This window comes from Pelophylax lessonae (genome assembly GCF_965119305.1).
Source record: "Pelophylax lessonae genome assembly, chromosome: 5".
In the NCBI taxonomy this organism is placed as follows: domain Eukaryota; kingdom Metazoa; phylum Chordata; class Amphibia; order Anura; family Ranidae; genus Pelophylax; species Pelophylax lessonae.
Window position 1 is genome coordinate 44,218,035 of NC_138772.1, and position 23,447 is coordinate 44,241,481.

At 45.2% G+C, this 23,447-nt stretch overlaps 1 protein-coding gene across 3 annotated transcripts in view; it reads left to right on the top strand.

Moving 5' to 3' along the window:
- Positions 1-19,590, top strand: part of ICA1 (islet cell autoantigen 1) — a 132,055-nt gene extending 112,465 nt beyond the window's left edge. For 2 of the 3 annotated variants that reach the window (XM_082258117.1, XM_082258116.1), the window contains exons 10-15: positions 3,799-3,863; positions 6,622-6,663; positions 6,758-6,817; positions 8,047-8,319; positions 16,771-16,884; positions 19,269-19,590. In XM_082258117.1, coding sequence (XP_082114243.1) covers positions 3,799-3,863; positions 6,622-6,663; positions 6,758-6,817; positions 8,047-8,319; positions 16,771-16,884; positions 19,269-19,390 — 676 coding nt within the window. In that variant the 3' untranslated portion in view covers positions 19,391-19,590. The remainder of the gene's footprint in view (positions 1-3,798; positions 3,864-6,621; positions 6,664-6,757; positions 6,818-8,046; positions 8,320-16,770; positions 16,885-19,268) is intronic. The other variant, XM_082258118.1, reaches the window with a different exon arrangement.
- Positions 19,591-23,447: the final 3,857 nt, after the last annotated feature.

The window sequence follows — 23,447 nt, forward strand, 5'->3', positions numbered from 1 at the left end:
GAGTACAGGGATACCACATGTGTGAGATTTTTTGGGAGCCTAGCTGTGTACGGGACCCCGAAAACCAATCACCACCTGCAGAATTTCAAAGGGCGTACATTTTTCATTGCATTTTCTCACTACCTATCACGGTTTAGGAGGCCCTGAAATGTCAAGATACCACAACCCCCCCCCCCCCCAAAATGACCCAATTTTGCAAAGTAGACACCCCAAGCTGTTTGCTGAGAGGCATGGTGAGTCCATGGAATATTTTATATTTTGCCACAGTCTCCGGGAAAATTATTATAATTTTTTTTTTTTTGTTTGTTTTTTTACACAAAGTTGTCACTAAATGATTTATTGCTCACACATGCCACGGGTATATGTGAAATGACACCCCAAAATACATTCTGCTGCTTCTCCTGAGTATGCGGATACCCCATGTGTGAGACTTTTTTGCAGTCTAGCCGCGTGCAGGACCCTGAAAACCTGTCATAGGTATATATATTTCACATATACCCATGGCATGCATGAGCAATATATAATTTAGTGACAAATTTGTGTAAAGAAACAAAAAACAAATTGTTACCTTCCCGAAACATAGGGCAAAATATAAAATACTCCATGGACTCAATATGCCTCTCAGCAAATAGCTTTGGGTGTCTACTTTCCAAAAAGGGGTTATTTGGGGGGTGTTTGAACAGTCCTGGCATTTTATGCTCAATCTTAGCCACACATCACCAACTCTTCTAACCACTTGAAAACCAAGCCTTTTCTGTGACTTTTTGTTTACATGAAAAAATATTTTTTTTTTACTAGAAAATTACTTTGAACCCCCAAACATTATATCTCTTTTTAAAGCAGAGGCCCTACAAAACACAATGGTGGATGTTGCAATTTTTTTTGTCACACGGTATTTGCGCACAGAGTTTCCAAGCGCAATTTCCGGCGAAAAAATATATTTTTTTTTAATTTAATGCAAAAATGCACTATATAATTCCAAATCGTTTGGTAAAATTTAAAAGATGATCTTCTGCCGAGTACATAGATACCAAACATGCTTTAAAAATTGTGCACGCCTGTGCAGCGGCAACAAACTACGTACATTTTAAAAGCCTTAAAAGTCTTTACAGGTTACCACTTTAGACTTACAGAGGAGGTCTACTGCTAGAATTACTGCCCTCGACCTGGAGTTCTTGGCAATACCTCACATGCATGCTGCAATTGTGGTTTGCATATGACACTAGACCAGGGCTTCCCAAACTTTTTTGGGCTAAGACCCACTTCTGAATACAGTTATTTTTCGGGACCCGCTTGCTTGTAATTGAGTATTGTAAAGAGCTACAGAATTTGTTGGCGCTATATAAATGCAAATAATAGTTGTAAGTAATCAGCACCCTCATAGACAGTATAAGGCAGACAGAGGACAGAAATCAACCACCCCAGGACAGTGATCAGCAGGCTATATGGCACTCACCCTCCTTCTTCTCCCAGCGGTCCACAGTGAAGGTGAAGCCCCTGTTTACCCTCTCCAGGGTCCAGCACACCTCACCAGAGACTCCATGATGAGGAGCTCTATGCTGGTCTTGGTGTCTTGGCTCTTCTCCTTCAGATCCTCTACTGGGGTCACAGAAGCTGCCATGAACTCCTGACACCGCCGGGCTACCTGGTCCTCCTATGACACCGAGGCTGCCGTCTCTGCCCGCTATAGCTGAAAGAATCCCGCTGCCAGTCTAGCCACCACCGCTGCCACCAGCAGGACCGAGGAGCTGGCTCTGCACCCCATTAACATATCCTACATAACAGCAAACATACATACAAATACAACATTACAATGCCATAGAAATGGTTACTCACTGATGCAAGTATCCTCCTCGCGGGAAATGCAGACCAGCCTCTGTAAACTGCGTGGGCGGGGTCCTAAATCCATAGCGATCTGACTGCTCTGGCTCTCTGTAATTTGCGTGGGCTCGCACAGCACAATTTAGGCTGGCCCGCTCTCAGTGATTTCCGACTAAGCGTGACCCTCTCAAACACAGCTCGCGACCCACCAGTGGGTCCCGTCCCACAGTTTGGGAACTCCTGCACTAGACCAACGCTTGCGTGCGCCTTTGCATGGGGGGCAGGGGGGCTTGATTTTTTTTTTTCGCTTTTTTATGTTATTTTGACACCTTTCCTTTCAATTTTTTTTTTTATCATTTTTATTGTTATCACAGTGAATTTAATCTGTAGTGACAGGTACTCTTTTTTTAAAAAAATATTGGGGTCTTTTAGACTCTAGATCCCTGCTCTGACCTTAACGCATCTGACCACACCAAGATTGGTGTGATAAGATGCTTTCCCAATTTCCCAATGGCGCTGTTTATTTCTGGCGAAACAGAAGTCTTAAAATGCTCGTAGCTTCCGGTATCTTAGGCCATAGAGATGATTGGAGCCACTCTCGTCTCCAATCAGCACTATGGTTAGATAATTGAACCACCGGCTGCACTCTCGGGTTAACCGGTGGGACAGGAGAGCCCAAGAAAAACCGCGGAAGGAGGCGGGAGGGGGGTCCCTTTCCACTGCTTGTAAAAAGCAGTCTAGCGGTCAATTATCCACTAGGATTGCTTTTACATGTAAGCCGACCGCTGGCTGTAAAAAACGATACCAAGATTGTGCCTAAATCTGCAGGCATCATCCTGGGATAACCACTCAAAGTCCAGCAACGTATCAGTACATTGCTGGTCCTTGTTTGGCATATAGTGTAGGTTTTTTTTTTCATGCAGCCTGTGGGCTGAACGAAAAAAAGAGAACCTAACAGAAATCTCTGCAAGAAAATTGTGTAGTATTACACACCATTAACCGCCCAAAACATCCAAACCCACTTTCTAATGGCGGGTATACCTGACAAAATTCTATGTATACCTAATGGTTTTTTAACTGCAGTGGTGAAATCACCTCCTACAGCGCTGCCATCAGAGGTATTCATATAGGCTGAGCGCAAACACTGTTTGTGTCAGAATATATAAAATCAGTGTGGCAGCCGATGAGTGTACCTGCAAGGCAAACTGGTTAACAATAGAATGAAAAACAATAACAAAGGAGCGGGACGTTGGGCGCACAGGAGCAGGGCAGGGGCCGCGCGGGATCATGCCCCAGAGCGGCAGGAGTGAGCAACGTTATATTACGTCGCTTTGCCCAGCAGCGGCTGCCTGCCGCAGTAAAACTGCTGAGGGCGGTCGGTAGGTGGTTAAGAAGCGCCATACAGTGAGAGAAAAAAAGTATTTGATCCCCTGCTGATTTTGTACGTTTGCCCACTGACAAAGAAATGTTTAGTCTATAATATTATTATAGCTATTTGAGACGCCAGTTGTGAGTTCCGTGGGGAGTGTGGTCGGGAGGCTTGGATTCCAAGCGCAGGAGAAGGGTGGTATCACCCTATTGTTTTGGAGCAGCCATCCCTTGCTGTAGCTTTTTTCTGAAGGTACCATCCAGCAAGCTACTTGGATTCTTTGGGCTCCAACAGAATTATTTGAGCATTGGTTCTTGCCACAGCTAGGTCCAAGCTCCAAGAAGAAAGTTATCTTCATTGTGGCATCCTCACCAGTAAAAGCTACAGCTAAGCTAAAGAAAACACTACATTTAGCTAGGGACACTCTAGCTTAAGGAGGGGTCCCTACATTTAAAAAAGGATCTAGGAAGTCAAAGAATGGGAGAACATACACCCTATGGAGGCCATGGGGTCCCAGAGGATTCTGGGTAATTCATGACTGTGTGTGAGAGATATTGCAACTTTGGGCCTTATGCCAACTAAAGCTTTTTCTCTAATCCTTTGCACAGACTGATCTCACTGGATGACCAGCAGCAGAATAATGAGGATCAGGATTCTTCAGCCATGTCTCCAGGTAAATAAGAGTTCCAGTTACTTGGTTTGGACTCCATGCTCAGGAAGGGACATTTGTCTTCAGATACATTTGTGGCTGTTGCCTTGAACATTGGAGTATGTACTTACTGGATGAGAGGCTGGCACGAAAGTATAGGTCCAAAAATACTGTCTGACACCCCACTACAAATAAGTGAATCACTCTGTGAGAATCTGGCAAATTTAATGAGTTTGACCTTGCTCAGTGAATTGTAAAGTCCAGATTTGCTAGAACATTGTGCAAATGTCCTATCTGCGGAGAGCTGGTTGACTCATGAACCAAGCGAATTAGGGTTCATAGGATGTTTTTATTTTTTGGATCAGACAAATTAAAAAAATGATTATAAAGAAATTTCCTGAATGACCCTGATTACCACCTTTTCTACTCATATCCTGTTATTTGTCACACCTCTACATTTTTAGAGCTGATCTCCAGGATAAATAAATATTGAAATAATGTGAGGCATGGGTATTCTTCTTGAATCTTGTTGTGTTTTGTGTATTTCTTCCAGATCTGTGCAGTAATCCAGGGATACATTTTGAAACTTTGCAGGAGCTTCCTGTATTAAAGACCGGTCACTGCTGCTCTCCCTATGTGTAGGGTAACTGGTCTTGTCCCCGCCCCCACCTGTAGTGGCTGGAGCCTACTGGCCCCCTCCCACAGCTCTATTCTGTGCACAGGCTACAAACAGCACAGTGATGATGCCACTGTAAATATCTGGGTTTGCAAAGCCATTTGGTGCACCCCTTCACCAGGGCTTGATTAAAAACATTGTGAGTGGACTTTAAGTGAATTGGACCTTTATTGTTATTTCTTCCAGAGTGATTGCAAACACAGTTTAGCAGCTGGTTGAGCTGCCAAACCAGCTGGATGCCTTGATGGATGGCTGTCAGTCTGGAGGAGTGGGCATTCCTTGGCAGCTTGCATTTGCATACAGAGTTTCCTAGGTGACACCCCCATGCAATGCTGAGCCTCCATAATTGAACAAACTAATTGAACAAATCTAATTAATGAAAGGGGGTGGGCCAGGGACAGTCAGCCTGAGGAGAAAATGGCTAGATTATGCTGGGCATCCTTCAGCCAGGGCATGAGACGGCAGGGCCGCTGATAGGGCAGTACAGCCAGCCCTCCTGTACTGGGCTCAGGCCTCATCAGTTCAAAAGTGGGGCCCGGGCACCTGCCAAGCAGGAGGGCCAGCAGTACTGCCTTATTGTTGACACTTGTGACTCTTCTGCAGCACTTCCGACTTCTACTTTTTTTTTCTCCCTCCATCATGCGCTGCAGGGAGATCAGTTCTAGTATCTGTGCTCCCTTGTGTATGGGACCCCTGTGTGCCCCTTTCCCTGCAGTGCTGCCTGTTTCACTCCTCCCACGCAGGCAGCTGCTGAGGGCACACAGGGGGGTTATTTCAGGATGGTGAGGTGGGGATCACCATTCTAAATAAACACAGTGAGCGATCAGTACCGATCGCTCACTGTGGGTTGCAGATATTGCCACCGTGCCATTATTCACTTAAATGGGTCTTGTTCTACGGGGTATAATTTCTTCCATGACTTCTGCATCACGGCTATTGCATTTTAGCAAAAATATAATTTTATATTTTCAGAGGAGGGGGACCCTGACAGGTAGGCTGTATGGGGCCCCGCCCCATGATTTCTATCAGCAGTCCTGTGTGGTGGGTTCAGTCTGACTTGCTGCTGTTTATAATGTACATTGTGAGAAGCTAAATCAAAGTAAGCAGTTTCAGTCCAGGACAGGATCCTGTACAAATGTGCAAGACTGAAGGGAAGGCTGGAGGTCAGATTTAAAGCTTAAAAAAAAATCTTAGAATAAAAAGTAAAAAGTAATTACAAAAACAAAATTAACAAAAAATGTTCTAACATGCTCGGTGTAGTGGTTTTGCACAGAGCAACCCTGAACCTCCTCTTCACGGGTCCGCTGCTAGTGTTCTGCAGAAAACTCCAACTCGCCAAACTCTCCAACCAAGTCACTTCCGGTGACTCTACAGCAGCAATAATTGGAGATTTCGACAAGTTGCTGTTTTCACAGAATATCGGCAGCCTATACACTCCGGTACACCATGAAATGAGTTGATAATGTTAGTCCGCCTGCTACTAACCAAAAACATGGCCACCTCCACGTCACCAACAACTTTTTTCCTTCTTACTAGGTGTTCTGTGAAAACATTATACTCGTAGTGTACTGGAGTGTATAGGCTGCAGGTGTTCTGTGAAAACAGCAATTCGTTGAAAATCTCTAATTATTGCTGCTGTACAGTCACTGGAAGTAACGTGGTTGGAGATTTTGGTGATCTGGAATTTTTGGCAGAACACCAGCTCTCCTGGCTTTTTCCCCCTCTGAGTGTCCCTATAGCAAACTGCTTGCTATGGGGGCACTTGTGCGTGCTTGCCCCCGAACCCCTCTCTTTATGTCCATAGACACGCAGAGAGTGGCTCGGCCCCGCCCCCTGCTCCCTCCTTACTGGCTTGATTGACTCCTGCTGCTGTCTCTGAGCCAAAAAGGAGGGAGAGAGCCGGGAGAGCTGCTGCTCTCTTGCAAGATGCTGGATGGAGATCCGGCTGATTCTACCTTCAGCCTTTAGAACTACTTTTATTCACTCTGTTTCTGTCTCTGTTCCATCAGTACGTTTTTCTTTAGTTTCATATCATTATCCATTACCATTTTCATTGTTTATTTTATTTTTGCATGTTTTTTTTTTTTTCTCTCTTGTATATCACAGAGAAGACTGATTTCAACAAAGGGAGCATGCTTACATTTGATGGTAATACAGAGGCGTTTGATGTGTATTTTTATATTCTAGAGTTCTCTTATGTAGCTTTGTAGATATATTGTTAATGTGGTATTCCATTCTTTAGGCACCCTGGATGACTTGTTAGACCTGAAAGCGGAGGAGAAATTTCTCTTTGAAGACAGTGGTGAGTTTTATACCCAAGAAGGAGGATCATGTGTTGGATATGTGTACAGACTGGACACAACAAGTACTTGCTTAGGTTACAGTTAGTAAACTGATGGCCGGACTCAAGAGCAGGCAATCCTATGATTAATTTACAGTAGCACAACCACTGCTACTATGCAGTGGACAATTGTATATCTGCAAGTGATATAATCAAAAGTGAAAATAATACAAAATATTAAAAAATTTCAAAATCCTACAAATAAGTCCATACAACTGTCAAAATAACGGTGTATAAATCAAAAATAAATCTTCAAAGTGATTCAATTCAGGAAAGTTTGTGATCAACAGTCAACTCTCTATGTGAGTAGAGTCAGGAATAATACACTTTATATTCACTACCTGTACGATTTAAATAGAGCCATCTTGCCTATGGAAATGCACTCACCAGATTGAATTGCCTTTCACTCTCGTGAAAAATGCAAATAAGCTTTTAGATCAATATCCACCTGGTAGTATCACTCCACAATCAGCAGGTCTCATCTCGTCGCATGTGTGTTAGAGCCTCCAATAGTGTATTAATCCCATAAAATATTTATTAAAATCCAAGTAATCCACTCACATTTAAAATCATCTTGAGCAACACATGATTCAAGCTCTGCATAGCTGCGTCCCGAAGCTTTTCGTCTTTTCCGAAACCCCACTGATTAAGTCGGAAATGGCAGGCAGTGCCCCCATGGGAAGCGTCTTCCCCTAGGGGCACTGGACAGAGAGGGGGCCAGGAGCACCAGCAAGAGACCCAGAAAAAGGAGGTTTGGGGCAATGGAATTGCACAGAGCAGGTAAGTATAGACATGTTTGTTACATTAACAATCACTTTAAGTATTAGGTGAACGCTTTAATGTTTTTTTTTTTTTTGTTAAGCTGTTTTAAACAAACAATTTCCAATGCCAAGAACAATTTTATCACCCCCAGGTTCCTCCTTTGTTGACGTACTTACTTTAAATAACTCGAGTTTCACAGAACCTAATTGCAATATTGAGTTATGCACTTCCTAAATGCACTATATTTTCCAATTAAATTTTCTTTGCTCTGCATTTTTTCTTTCCCTAATAAACATAGCAGATTTTCACATTTTCCTTTTCAACTGATGAAACTTCCACCTTTCCTACTATATAAAATAGCTTCTTCCCCCTCCAATGTATGCATTGTATCTGACATAAGTCTAAATTTTTCCTTTGTCCTCTTATAGCCATGTCCAACGTTCCTCTATCGGACCCAGCAGAGGCGGACGCCATGGAGAAGGATGAGATGCAATTGCTGAATGAGATCCTGAGCGCCTCATCTCTGGATGGTGGAGACCTCTCCAAAGAGTGGACAGCAGTATTTGGGGAGCCGCTGTTTCCCACTCAGCCCTTGAGTCCGACCAGCCAGGAACTGGAGCCTAGAGCTGAACCACCGTCTGGATTCCTACCTTCTCAACTATTAGACCAAAACATGAGTAGTCTCCAGTCTTCAATATATGGTTGGTTTTACAGAGGGGTGGATCAATCTTTTATGTTGTTTTTTAAAGTGTCATGGTCTGTTGTAAAGCAATTTTACCCTAGCTTAACTTCTATATCCAAAGTCCTGAGATCAGTGCTCTGGCTGGAGCATTCAACTTCCGAAACAATAAATAAAAATACATAGCATATATAGCCGGCCGCTTGGAGTACTCTTCACAATAAATCTTTATTGGCTACATGTAAGATTACATAGTGTTCAAGATACTAACACGTTTCCGCTAATTGCTATGAGGAAGGCTGCATTAGCTGAAAGGCGCTCACATCTTGTACACTGCATCATTTTACATGTAGCCAATAAAGATTTATTGTGAAGAATACTAAGAGTGGCCGTCTACATATACTATGGATGTTGTGTTCTGTTGCCTACATTGTCTATGTGTTCCTCAATATTGTTTGGCTTTGACCATGTTGGGCAAAGGATGTGACAGGTTCAGTTCATCACCTACTAACATAAGAATGATACCTGAGCCTTCCAAATGCAACGTTCCTAAGACCACCGTATACAAACCGCATGTGTTTAGCAGTTAGCTACACCCTAAAAAAGCCTAACCTCTGGCAAAAATGTTCCTGATTAATAAAGAAGAGAGTTGCAAGGGTTACAGACTTTCTCAGGTTTTAACCACCTCAATACCGGACGCTCACCCCCCCCCCCCTCCTGCCCAGGCCTTTTTTACGTTTTCAGGACTGTTACAATTTAGGTGACAAATTGTCTACCGACTCGATTCCAAACTGCGCTGTTTGCATCCATTGACACAGACATTGCGGCTCAGCCCCACCCCACTCTCTCACTACAGGATTTGACTGACTGCAGCAGGAGTCCAGTGAGGAGGAGGGAGAGAGTAGAAAGTACCCCTGCTTTCAGGCACAGCGCTGGATCGAGAATGGGCTCAGGTAAATATAAGGTGGAGTTGGGGGGTGGAGAGCTGCACACAGAAGGTTTTTTTCCCTTAATGTAGAGAATGGATTAACTTAAAAAGCCTTCTAACTTAACAGCCACTTTAAAGCAGAAGTGTAGCCAAAACTGTTTTGGCTATACTTCTCTTGTGGATCACAGGAGTGCAGTTCGTTCTGCACTCCTGTGATCCAATTTCAGCCACCAGCGGGCTTAATCCTGCTGTAAGCTGATGTCGCAGAGCCAGGCCTAGACCGGAAGCTGGCACAGCCTCTCAGGGGGGCGCTGAGAGCCTTACTCAGCCGATCCTGCCCCCTCGATAGCCCAGCGCTCCAGTGAGCACTGGATGGGTAGAGCAAAAAGCTGGAGACGGATAGTCCTCAGCTCTCTGCACCCTGAAGATTGAGAGCTGAGTGATTGCTCAGGTCTTGGTCTTAGAGCCGGTGGGAGACAGATGCTGCATCTTCCTAGGTGAGTATAATTTTTTTTTAAATGAATCCTGAACTTATTTTTTAAGTCTGTGATCTACCAGAACACCCAGATCCTTCTCAGCTATGGACTGTTCTCTTCCTAGAATGTACACAGTATGATGCATGCATGTTTTAGACCCCAAGTGTATAACTTTTTATCAATATTAAACCCCATTTTCCACATAGTTGCCCAATTAAATAGTGCGTTCTATCAAATAAGCCTTAGCAAAGTCCAAATATACTATATCCACAGCCACTCTTTGTAGAAGGAGGCAGTGAGCTATAGTGATAGCTATGAATATAGGACAGAGGATCTAATCATTCCAAAATGAGAAGGTGTTTTTGTTGCAATCATTTTTAGTTAGAGGAAGGGTGGGACACTTTTTTTTATAGCTGTCCCCACTTGGGTGAACGGTTTAATTACTGTGGGAACAGGAAGTGTGGGAAAAGCGGTGAAGCAGACAGCAATAAAAACCTGACAAGTGTTTCCCACCCCTCCACGCTGTATACAAAACTTAAAAAAACATTGTCATCTTTCCTTACGCTGTTTAACCTATTGTTCCCTTAAAAGTACAGGTGCGCTTTAAAGAAGAAGTACAGCCAAAGCTCATTTGGCTGTACTTCTCCTGTGGATCACAGAAGTGCAGCCCGCTGTCGGCTGACATCACAGAGCCAGTCTAGGCTCGGGCAAGATCACGACAATGGAGTTGGAATCCGCCCACATGCCTGGACTGGCAACTGGCTTAGCCTCTCAGCGAGCCGCTGAAATCCTGAGCCAGCGGTTTGCCCCTGGGGGAAATGGGGGTGCAGAGAGCTGCTGACTTCATAGGTGCTCAAGTTTTTTTTATGCCTAGTCAGGAGTAAGGACCTAGTTCCTTGATGGGATCTCTGGTCCTGGCAATTTTTTCTTTTTAGATAGAATTTTTTTTCCTGTTTTTTCCCTGTGAGATCTGCAATCAACTGCCAGACTAGGCGACGGGCTGGATAATCTAGATCCAGTGGTCACCCCAGTCTGGCCAGCGTGCTGCTGGTGACCAAACGATCGGCTGTGCGGGGGGGGGGGGGTTGTACCTGGTGAGAGCTCCTGCCTGGGCCTGTCCTTGAGGCCTAGGGATCCCTCCTTGTGCCGCGTGGGGTCACCATTTTCTTGTAGCCTGTGGGCTTCAGTGCATGGTAGCCATTTTGTTGTGGTTTGTCATTGAAAATAGCGGCGGCCATGACAGTGGAGCCCTCTGACTCCTGGATCCTTTAATTTCCTGATTGCCGTCTGTGCAGTTCAGATTCTCCTGGTGGCTGCGGTTCCTGGTTACTGCTGGATGGTGAATCTGGTGAGGTCCTCTCCCTCTCTTCTGAGGATCGGTTGGTGCTCTGTGACTGGCAACCGGGTGGTGCTGCAGAGCAGTGGAGGTGGTCCCTTGGCAGTGTTTTACACTTTTTTGTGGAGTCCCCCTGATGACTCAGGAAGTCTGGGGCTGCCTTTCTGGGGCTGCAGGGCCCTCCGGGTCCCATTCGTCCATCGATGCACTGATGGGGGTCCTGGAGTTCCTTGTGTCCCGGGTGGAAGTGGTTTTTGGGGCGACGGGCCGCCATAAAAGCGCCCCCTGTCTTCCCCTGCCTCATCTCTCTTCAGATCCTAAATCTAAATTGGACCCTGCTGGGTCTGCGACCATGCCCCCTGAATCCTCAGATAGTGAGGATTATTCCTCCGCTTCTGCAACCAAGCACGAAAAGGCGCTGGTGGACGCACTGATTGTATCTGTGCTTGAGACTTTAAGTTGGAGGACGCAGCTGCGGCTGCGACAGAGGCGCAGTTTCCCTTTGGCACTCAGAAGCCATCCAGAGCCACAAAGAAGTTCCCTTTACCCTCCTATATTGACAGAATTGTCACCTGAAGAGTGGCGGAGACCAAAGCGTCCCCTTGGGGTCCCTAAGCGAGTTGCTAGGCAATACCCCTATGAGGAGTCCCTTCTGAAGATGTGAACTGTTCCAACGTTGGTGGACTCTCCGGTTTCCCGATTAAACAAGGCAACCATGATTCTGGTTGAAGAGTCCCCGGCCTTTAAGGACCTGGCTGACAGGAAGGCAGAGGCTGTGGCCCACAATTTGTACACCCTGACTGATTCGGCACTGAGGTGGATATTCACCATGGCCCTGGTGTTGCAGACTCTGACTAGTGGGCTAAGCGTTTACGCCGTGACCTGGAGTGGGAGTAGCTCCCCTCTGCCTTTGCTGAGCTGGTGGAGAAGCTGGTCCAGGGGCTGCAGTTTATCTGTGATGCCTCTTTGGATGCGGCTCCCCTAGTGGCGCTGAACTGCTTTGTGTGGGTGCAGAAGTTCAGAATGGAGTCAGTTCGCACCGTGATGGCTTCCCTGCATCAGGGGGATTTTCTTGCCTTCATCGACATCAAGGATGCTTACCTTCACATTCCAATATGTGTCGATCTCCAGAACTTCCTCCTCTTTGCATTGGGAGAGGAGCATTATCAGTTTGTGGCATTACCTTTTGGCCTCACTTCTGCTCCTCGGGCCTTCACAAAAGGTTTGGCCCCGATGCTTGCATTGTTATGCCATTGGGGGATCTCGGTACTGGGTTACTTGGACATCCTCCTCCTGCGAGCGGAATCTCCTACTGCTCTGGTGGAAAACCTGGAAATCACCATACAAGCTTGAGGGAGTTTGGCTGAATTCTGAATTTTTCAGAAGTCTGCTCTGGTTCCGTCCACGAGCTGCACTATCTGGGTCTGACTTTGGACTCAGAGTGCTCGTTCCTCTTGATGAACTCCAGAAACTACAGGCTGCAATTTGTCTCCTGCTGTACATCAGATGGTCATTTCTCTGGACTTGCATGAGGTTGTTGGGCCTGATGGTGTCTACCTTCGAGGTGGTTCCACTTGCACAGTTCCATATGAGGTCTCTGCAAGGGAGATTCTGGTCAAATGGGACAAGAATCCACCAGTCTCTGGTTCCTCCCCTTGTAACCGTCAATGGTCATCATGGATGCCAGCCTGTCCGGTTGGGTGGGCATCCTCGGCAAATATTCCGCTCAGGGGATCTGGACACTGGAAGAGTCCAAACTACTGATCAAGGTCTTGGAATTCCGAGCACTCAGACTGTGCCTAGAAAATTGGATGGATTGTCTTCAGGGATGTCCAGTGCATTATCAATCAGACAGTGCCACGGCCGGGGCTTATGTCAGTCACCAGGGGGGCACAAGAAGTGTCCTGGCAGCTCTGGAGGTAGCCAGCATTCTAAGGTGGGCAGAACGGTTCGTTCCAGCCCACTCTGCCACATACATTCCCGAGGTGGAAAACTGGCAGGCGGATTACCTCAGTCAGCAGGCGTTGGACCAAGGGGAGTGGTCCCTTCATCCGGAGGTGTTTCATCAGTTGTGTCTCCGGTGGGTCATCACCGAGATGGTTCTGTTGGCTTCCTGGCTTAACAGAAAGGTGCAGAGGTTTGTGGCTCAGTCATGGGATCCTCTGGCGGACACCACAGATGCACTGATGGCCCCGTGGGGTCAGTATTGTCTGATTTTCGCCTTCCCTCCTCTCAAGTTTCTGTCAAGACTTCTACGCAGGATTGAGGCAGAAGGGATTTCGGTCATCTTAGTGGCCCCGGACTTGGTACGCCGATCTGGTGCGGCTGGTCGCCGACGTTCCTTGGAAGCTTCCTCTCAGGGAGGATCTGCTATCCCAAGGACCAATCTTCCGCCCTGCTTAACAGTCATGAGTCTGTGTTTCCAACGCTGTTAAAAGCTAGGAAACCTACTTCTAGGAAGATCTACTGTAGAAAGACGTACATTGCGTGCTGTGAGTCTCTTGGGGTTCATCCTCACTCTTTTTCGTTAGCTCGGATTTTGACCTTCCTTCAATGGGGGTTGAGCAGAAACTGGCCTTGAGTACTATCAAGGGTCGAGGGTCAACTTTAGCGGTCTTATTTCAATGGCCTTTGGCCACATACTCCCTGGTGCGTACTTTTCTCGACACCTCCAGTGCAGTCTCTGTTGTCGCCTTGGGACCTCGATTTGGTGCTCTCAGTCCTCCAGAAGCCTCTTTTTTTGAGAATCTTTGGGAGATTCCCCTGTTTACGGTGGTTTTTCGCCCCTGTACGTCGTTCCTTCCAAAGGTTGTCTCTGATTTTCATTGGAATTGAAGACATTTTGTTGCCTTCCCTGTGTCCCAGGCCGAAACATCCAAAGGAAATTGCCTTGCATGTGGCCTGGGCAACTAGGGTGTACCTAGCAGCTACAGAGTCTTTTAAGAAGTAAGACTCACTATTTGTGCTCATGGATGGGCCTTGGAAAGGGTTGTTTTCTTCCTCTGCGACCCTTTCCAGATGGATCAGACAGATGGTGATTCAGGCTTATTCCATCAGGGGTCAGGTTCCTCCTTTGCTTGTCAAAGCGCACTCTACTCGGGCGCTTAGTTCCTCCTGGGCCTTCCGTCATCAGGCGTCAGTGACGCAGGTTTGCAAGGCAGCCACCTGGTTGTCAGTGCACACTTTTACAAGTGGATGTGTTGCCATCTGTGGATGCTTCTTTTGGCTGCAAGGTTTTTGCAGGCTGCTGTTTAGAGGACCTGATCCTCTTTTGAGGGTGTATTGTTTTTTTTTCAGGTGGGCTCAAGTTGTTTTGGTTGAGCTCCTGTTGCCTGGTTGGCTACTGTTTAGTCTTGGTAATTTTTGGCTGTTCCCACCCCTCATGTTTAACACTGCTTTGGGACGTCCCAATGGTTATGAAGATCAGGAGCTGTGTCCGTCAATGAAGGAAAGAGAAAATGGGATTTTTGACTTACCGTAAAAATCAATTTCTCTGATGTTCATTGACGGACACAGCACCCACCCCTCTGTGGAGTTGTAATTCTTCTTACACTGCTTGTAACAAAACTGAGTAGCTATAGCAAAGAGAGGGAGTATAACCCCCTGGGACTGCCCATAGGTGTAGCCAGACTTTTTTTTCTGTGTAGTGTCCTACTCCTGTAGGGGCAGTATAACCCAATGGTCATTGAACATCCGCTAAATGGATTTTCCGGTAAGCCAATAAAAACATTTTTTTAGCTGGAACTTGGCAGAACTCAGTTCCACCACCTCTGGCTCAGGCCCCCTGCTCACCACTATTGCTTGTAAACACAGAAATCCAAGTGACAGCTTGTCTCCCAAGAGGCTCCCGTAGATCTGATTTCCTGAGTGGCTCTCACTAAGTGCAGGATGGGGACGGGAGGTTCAGGTGCCTGTGGTGCAGTGGGAATGCCGAAATCCCCACTGGATGATCTTTCTGAAAGTGAGAGAGGTGGAGCCACCTACAGTGTGCGGGGAGGTACAAGAGTTGGCTGGGTGCTTTAAGCGATTGTAAATTCTCAACACATATTATTCTTACTCTACCTGCTCTGTTGCAGTGGATTTTCACAGAGTTGCCAAGATCCTCCTCTTCTCGGGCCCCTCTTCTTTTATCCTGGCCCCTCCCTTCTGTTCAGTGCCCCCACAGCAAGCAGCTTGCTATTTGGGGCACCCGAGCAGAGTCACAGCTCCCTGTGTCCATTCAGACACGGAGCCCCAGCCCGGCCTGGCTTGCCCCCCCCTCCCCTGATTGGCTAGCAGACCTTGATTGACAGCAGCGGCAGCCAATGATGCCACTGCTGTGTCTCAGTCAGACACTTGTGGACATTGCGGGACCTCAGGTAAGTGTTAAGGGGGCTGCTGCACACAGAAGGTTTTTTATCTTAATGCATAGAATGCATTAGGATGAAAAAAAACCTTCTGACTTTACAACTCCTTTCAGCTTAATGCAACAACAAAAGTAAGGTGGAAGATGGTGGATCTTTTAAGGAGGGGGGGTTGCATGCAGAGGTCGGAGCTGAAGAGGGGTGAAATTGAGATGTGGTTAGGGAATGCAGCTGTGGAAGTAGGCTGAACTCTGCACTCTGTGTGTAGCGCACCCCTGAACTCTGCATTCTGTACATAATGCATCCCCGAACTCTGCATGTAGCGCACCCCTGAACTCTGCACTGTGTATGTAATGCCCTCCTGGTATTTAATGCCCCTTTAAGATCCTCCCACTGTTAGTGAAATTTGATCACAGCCACTATTTGATGCGACTTTGAGGATGTGTGTGTGTGGGGGGGAGGGGGTTTTGGGGGGTCGTGATTGAGTTCCTGCACCTATTTTCTGAGACAAAAAGCCCTGTATAAGTTTAGCCCACATTCTCCTATTATGGAGTGAGTAGACTTATGGCACTTTTCCACTGCAAGTACTGGCTCGGCTCCACTCGGCCCTGCTTGGCTCGGTTTGGTTTTCCACTGCATGGTACCGCATGTTGGAACGGTTCGGTACGGTTTGCTTTTCCACTAAAGTAGTAAGTGGGTGGGATAACAACGATTCTCTGACCAATCAGTGGCTAGTAGTGACAAACAGTCAAGGCTGCATGTAAAGGATTGTGGGATATGGTACGGGTACGGCCCTCTTGGAACCACAACTGAGGTGGTAATGTTTAAGCGAGCCGTACCGTTCGGTTCCATGTAGTGGAAAAGCGCCGCCGTACCGCACCGTACCGAACCGTTCCAACACCATACCGTGCGGTACCATGCAGTGGAAAAGCGCAAAAGCGTGCCGAACCGTTTGGTTTCATGCAGTGGAAAACCATAACTTCTAAAGCCCAAAGGATATCTTCAATTCCCAAGAGACGCATCTAATATCCGTATTAAGCATCCATGTAAGCAAGCAGGTGAACATCCAATGTGTTCTGGTGCCAACAAATAATAAGAAAAACACTGAGGGAAATAGGAAATATCTACTATAAGAAATAGAGGGATTGGCAAGGGGGGAGAAGAGATGAGGAAACAGGAAAGAAGTTGCTTCGGCATAAATGTTTGTGGGTGGAAGTGATAACCAGAATTGTGTTGTTTTGGGTGGTGGTAGCAGAGGTAAGATGTCAAGGCACGTTATGCTGCCATCTATTTAAGACTTTTACTTGGTAGTTTCTGTGGGCAGGGCAAATTTACTTTAAGTTGAGCACAGATCAGCAGCACAGTCACTTTTTATATTTCTTTATTTCAGACTGGACAGCCTTCGGTGGGGCCGGTGGAGCCTCATCTTCAGCACCATTATCATTATCCCCTGCCTCTACATCCACAAACCTTAATCAAAATAGCAACACAACCCCACAGAAAGGTGAGAAATTAAAAGCATCTGGTCTGTATTGTTTTATAGGCTGCGATTCCAGCAGTCTGCCGCACGGTTGTCTTTCAATGGAGGATTTCCCGAAGCAATGAGCATATTAGGCCTCCTTGGTGGTGGGGATACTCTACTGTGGGAGGACCAATGGGCCATTGATGAAGTGAGCAGGGAATTCTTATTTACATTACAGAAGACCACAGTGGTACTTTAGAGGGCACCTTCAGCCAGTAACCCATGTTTATTCTGCAGAACTCACTTTTTAAGCGAGTGTGTGAGACTAGACCGCAACCCCAACAAACACAAACTCACCTATTGGTCTTTACATAGTTACATAATTAGTCTGGTTGAAAAAAAGACACAAGTCCATCTGGTTCAACCAATAAAAAGGGAAAAAAAGCCCCATACAATTCTATTTACATAATCCTTTACCCACAGTTGATCCAGAGGAAGGCAAAAAAAAACCCCCAACAAAACATGAACCAATTTGTTCCAGCAGGGGAGAGGCAATTGGATATTCCTTTGATTAACTTTACCTATAAATGTTAGTACCCAGTTATATTATGTACATTTGGGAAAGAATCCAGGCCTTTTTTAAAGCAATCTACTGAGCAGGCCAGAGCCACCTCTGGAGAGAGTCTATTCCACATTTTCACAGCTCTCACTGTTAAGAAACCTTTCCGTATTTGGAGATTAAAACTTTTTTCCTCCAGACGTACGGAGTGCCCCCTTGTCCTCTGTGATGACCTTAAAGTGAATACCTCAACACCAAGTTCACTATATGGACCCCTTAAGTATTTATACACGTTGATCTTACCCCCTCTTAATGTGATCCTAAAGTCTAAATTTTTTTTTTTCTTTAAAAATAAACAAACATGTTATACTTACCTGCTCTGTGCAGTTGGTTTTGCACAGAGCAGCCCTCTTCCTTCTCTTCTCTGGTCCCTCTTCGGAACTCTTGCCCCCCCCCCCCCCCCTGTTGAATGCCCTCACAGCAAGCAGCTTGCTATGGTGTCCCGTCCCCTTTCTCTCCTCATTGGCTCACTGACTTTGATTGACCGGAGCGGGAGCTAATGGTGTTGAGCTGCTGTGTCAGCCAACGAGGAGGGGAGTCTCGGACAGTTGAGTCTCTTGTGCTACATCGCTGGATCTGGATGGACCTCAGGTAAGTATTAGGGGAGGGGGAGGCAGCTGCACGCAGAAGGTTTTTTATCCTAATGCATTAAGATAAAAAAACTTCTGCCTTTACATCTACTTTAATCTCCTCCTCTTAAGAGAGAATAAATTCAGTTCCTCTAATTTTTCCTCATAGCTGATTAACCTAGTGTTTTGCTTTGCATTTTTGCCGGGTAAAGCAAGGAAGCATAAAAATCTCTGTAGTGTAATATTTACCTTACTAACCAAAAATGCTGTACTCACACAAACTAAGTATAAACAATACATGACATTTGGAGTATTATAAAATATGCATACAATATACACATGCACACGCAATCTATCCTTCCTAGCAAATGAATGTGGACAGTGTAATTACATGAAACAGCTATTTAACCTGTCTTTTCCTGGTGATGGAGTATTTTTCCAGACTGCTCCTTGCTTCTCAGATTCCTCCAGAACTACTGTGCTCAGCACATGGTTGTGTCCAATTTCCCTTTCCTTCTCCCTAGTTGCTGTATTATCACTTCCTGTCCCGAGCTTCATGAACCAGTCCAAGTTAGTTTTAAAAATCACTAATGGCACTTTTCCACTGCAAGTACCGGCTCGGCTCTACTCGGCCCTGCTTGGCCCGGTTTGCTTTTCCACTGCTGGTCCCGCATGGAACGGTACGGTATGGTTTGCTTTTCCACTAAAGTAGTACTAAAGTTAAGTGGGTGGGATAACAACGGGGTGGGTGGGATTCTCTGACCAATCAGTGGCTAGTAGTGACTGCATGCAAAGGATTGTGGGATATGGTACCGGGTATGGTACCTGTTGGAACCACAATTGAGTAGGTACTGTTTTTGAGAGCCGCACCGTTCGGTTCCATGCAGTGGAAAAGCGCCGCCGTACCGTACCGAACCGTTCCTACACTATACCATGCGGTACCAGCAGTGGAAAAGCACAAAAGCGAGCCGAACCGTTCGGTTCCATGCAGTGGAAAAGCGCCTTAAAACAGCCATAGCAAAACACACAGGAGGAGGCTTCTTACCGCACCTTTTTCTAGAAATGTATCACACACAGATTCTTATCCAGACCTAGGGGATGTCTTACCTCCTATCAGTGTACCCATCTCATGGTAGCTTATACTGTATATACCCTCAGGTCTGGTGCCTGGATCATATATGTCATTTTTGGTTTTGCCCATAGTTCCACTTTAACGAATATATCCATTTGTTTTGTAGATACATCTAAAAGCACAAAAGACTTGTCCACTTGGTACAACCTCTTCGCAGATCTTGATCCCCTATCAAATCCTGATGCCGTCGGAAAAACGGACAAAGAACACGAACTAATGAATGCATAACAATTTCCTATGTTGCTGCAGACATCCAATCCTCAACAAGCACTCCTGTCCCCAGGGATGTACTCACAGGGGACAGACCCTGCCCTAACACTCGTGCCACTTTTTTTTTTCCTTTTCCTCCTGAAATTAAAATGAATAATTCCCTCGTACAATAGGAGATGTGTGAAATTCCTCGGCTACGCCAAAATCTACACTGGACTTGCTAAAGAACTATTTTAAGGGAAATACTAGGAACCTATTTTTATATATGCCAATGTAACGGTCAGAGGATGTAGATGACAATAATTTTTTGTTTTGAATTTTTTTTTCTTCTTTATTTTTGTGTAAGCTCTATAGGTCTTTCTGTTAAGAATAATTTATTTGGGTGGGAGCAAAATTCTTTATTGTTGCTAAGATACTCAGCATGAACTGCAATGATTCACCTTTTGTTTCACAGCCGAATAGCAAGTGCAGAGTACAAAGGCAAATTGCTTCCCCAGGAAAAAAAAAAAAAGATATACAATTGCTAATTTTTTTTGAAGAAACTATTTGACATTTTACCGATATGACAAAGTGCCTCTAAAAATATTGGCTTTTATTTAGGACATCCTATGTACTTACTACTGCACTAAAATACTCTGCACTGGCCTACAAGATGAAGTATTAATCCCAGCAGTTCTCACAAAGAGCATGCTTGCAATGTCATTAAAGGAATCAATAAAAAATACTTTGACTCATAAAGTGCAATGCATTTATCCTGGGATCTTATTCACTTACCCATATTTTTACATGGCTTTTTTCTTTTTCCATGTTATAATACACGGCCATACCAATTCAGATTTTGCTATGGCACACACCTTTGATCTAGTGTTGCTGCTGGTCTTTTGAGCTGCATGACAGCTAGCGTAATTTAACCCACTTCCTCTGAGCCAAGGCTGTCATTGTCCTACCCCTTTGGAGTGTATCACTGAGCCAAGGCTGTCATTGTTACATAGTTAGCCAGGTTGAAAAAAGACACAAGTCCATCTGGTTCAACCAAAAAAAAAAAAACAACAGTATTGAAAACCCAACCATACAATCCCATATACACAATCCTATACCCGCAGTTGATCCAGAGGAAGGTGAAACCCCCCCCCCCCCCCCCAGCAAAGCATGATCCAATTTGCTACAGCAGGGGAAAAAAATTCCTTCCTGATTCCCTGAGAGGCAATCGGATATTCCCTGGATCAACTTTACCTATAAAAATTTTTTTAGTACCCAGTTATATTATGTACACCTAGGAAAGAACCCAGGCCTTTTTTAAAGCAATCTAGTGAGCTGGCCAGAACCACTTCTGGAGGGAGTCTATTACACATTTTCACAGCTCTTACGGTGAAGAAACCTTTCCGTATTTGGAGACGAAATCTGTTTTCCTCCAGACGTAAAGAGTGCCCCCTTGTCATCTGTGTTGACCTTAAAGTGAATAACTCAACACCAAGTTCACTATATGGATCCCTTATGTATTTATACATGTTGATCATATCCCCCCTTAATCTCCTCTTCTCAAGAGAGAATAAATTCAGTTCCTCTAATCTTTTCTCATAGCTGAGCTCCTCCATGCCTCTTATCAGTTTGGTTGCCCTTCTCTGCACTTTCTCAATTTCCCCGATATTCTTTTTAAGAACTGGTGCCCAAAACTGAACTGCATATTCCAGATGAGGTCTTACTAATGATCTGTACAGGGGCAAAATTATATCTCTCTCTGTCATTCTCCCACCCCTTTGGAGTGTGTTATCCCTCTGTGCCAAGGCTGTCATTGTCCCACCCCTTTGGAATGTGTTATCCCGCTGAGCCAAGGCTGTCATTCTCCTACCCCTTTGGAGTGTGTTATCCTTTTGAGCCAAGGTTGTCATTGTCCTACCCCTTGGAGTGTGTTATCCCTCTGAGCCAAGGCCGTCATTGTCCTACCCCTTTGGAGTGGGTTATCCTTCTGAGCCAAGGTTGTCATTGTCCTACCCCTTTGGAGTGTGTTATCCTTCTGAGCAAAGGTTGTCATTGTCCTACCTCTTTGGAGTGTGTTATCACTCTGAGCCAAGGCTGTCATTGTCCTACCTCTTTGGAGTGTGTTATCCTTCTGAGCCAAGGTTGTCATTGTCCTACCCCTTTGGAGTGTGTTATCCTTCTGAGCAAAGGTTGTCATTGTCCTACCTCTTTGGAGTGTGTTATCACTCTGAGCCAAGGCTGTAAGCCCCCATTCACATGTCAAATGTCAAATCGCATGCCAAAGTAGAGCCTATTGCCGGCAACAGCATCATCTGAATCGGTGCGACGCCGACTTAGAGGCGCCGCACTAATTCTAAAAAGCAGTTCCTGTGCTACTTTTGGCGACTTCGAGGGCGATTTCAATAGACATCTGTGCAGGAACCTGCACAGATGTCTTTTAAATTGCCCCTGAAGTCGGACTGAAATGCGGGTTTGAAATCATACGAGTTCAGCTGAACGATTTCAAACCCACCCTCAGTGTGAACGAGAGCTAATTGACCTATCCCTTTGGTGTGTGTTATCACTCTGAGCTAGAGCTGCACGATTCTGGATAAAATGAGAATTCGGATTTTTTTTAGAATAAAGATCACGATACTCTCAAGATTCAGGGCATAATATCTTTTACATTATACCAAAAAATTGGGCTAACTTTACTGTTTGTTTTTTTTAACCACTTAAAATGGAGTTCCACCCATTTTTAATAGGTTGGATTACATAGATGTATGTAATCCCCTTTAAAACGGCTTTTACCAATGGAAACTTTTTTTTTTTTTTTTGCTAGTAAATACCTTAATTTCTGCTTTATTCCTCCTCTCCTCACTTCCGGGTCCGATCGGCGATGACGTCATTCGGCAATTCGCAGTGTGTGCTGGGATGTATTCCATTCCAGAAATCTCACAGTATTACCCAGGAGCTAAGCTGTACTGAGCCGTGCCTGCCCCGCCTCCTCTCAGTGAGTTGTACTGTATGCATTGTATTCAGGCCGTTCTCTGCCCGCCTCCGCCCCGCCTCCTCTCAGTGAGCGAGGACTGAAAGCATTATATCCTTACTGAGCTCACTGAGAGGAGGCGGGGCAGAGCACGTCCTGAATACAATGCATACAGTACAACTCACTGAGAGGAGGCGGGGCGGAGGCGGGGCAGGTCACGGCCTGAATACACACAGTACAGATCAGCTCCTGGGTAATACTGCGAGATTTCTGGAATGGAATACATCCCAGCAAACACTGCGAATCGCCGAATGACGTCATCGCCGATGGGACCCGGAAGTGAGGAGAGGAGGAATAAAGCAGAAATTAAGGTATTTACTAGCAAAAAAAAAAAAAAAAGTTTCCATTGGTAAAAGTCGTTTTAAAGGGGATTACATAGATCTAAAGTTACGAAAATGGGTGGAACTCCACTTTAAGCCTCCGGAGGATTTGGCTGCTCAAAGACCAGGCCCTATTTTGCCATTCGGCATTGCGTGAATTTAATGGACAATTGCGCGGTAAGCGCCACTGTACCCAAATAAAATTGACATCCTTTTTTTCCCCACAAACGGAGCTTTCTTTTGGTGGTATTTGATCACCTGTGCGATTTTTATTTTTTGCGCTATAAACAAAAAAAGAGCGACAATTTTGAAAAAATAACAATAATTTTCACATTTTTTTATATGAAATTCTCAAATAAAAATATGTAAAAATCTAAATTTTTTAACATTTTAGGCCAATTTGTTTTCTGCTAATATTTATGGTAAAAAAAAAAAAATCGCAATAAGCGTATTTTGATTGGTTTGCGCAAACGTTATTGCGTTTACTAACTACGGGAAAGATTTATGTCATTTTTATTGTGTTTTTTTTTTTTTTAACTAGTAATGGCGGTGATCTGCAATTTTTTTTTTTTTGCGGGACTGCGACATTGCGGCGGACAGATCGGACCCCTGACTGACATTTTTGGGGGTACCAGTGACATTACTACAGTAATCAGTGCTATAAATATGCACTGTTACTGTAAAAATGACACTGGCAGGGAAGGGGTTAACTTTATTGGTGATCAAGGGGGTTAAGTATGTCCCTCGG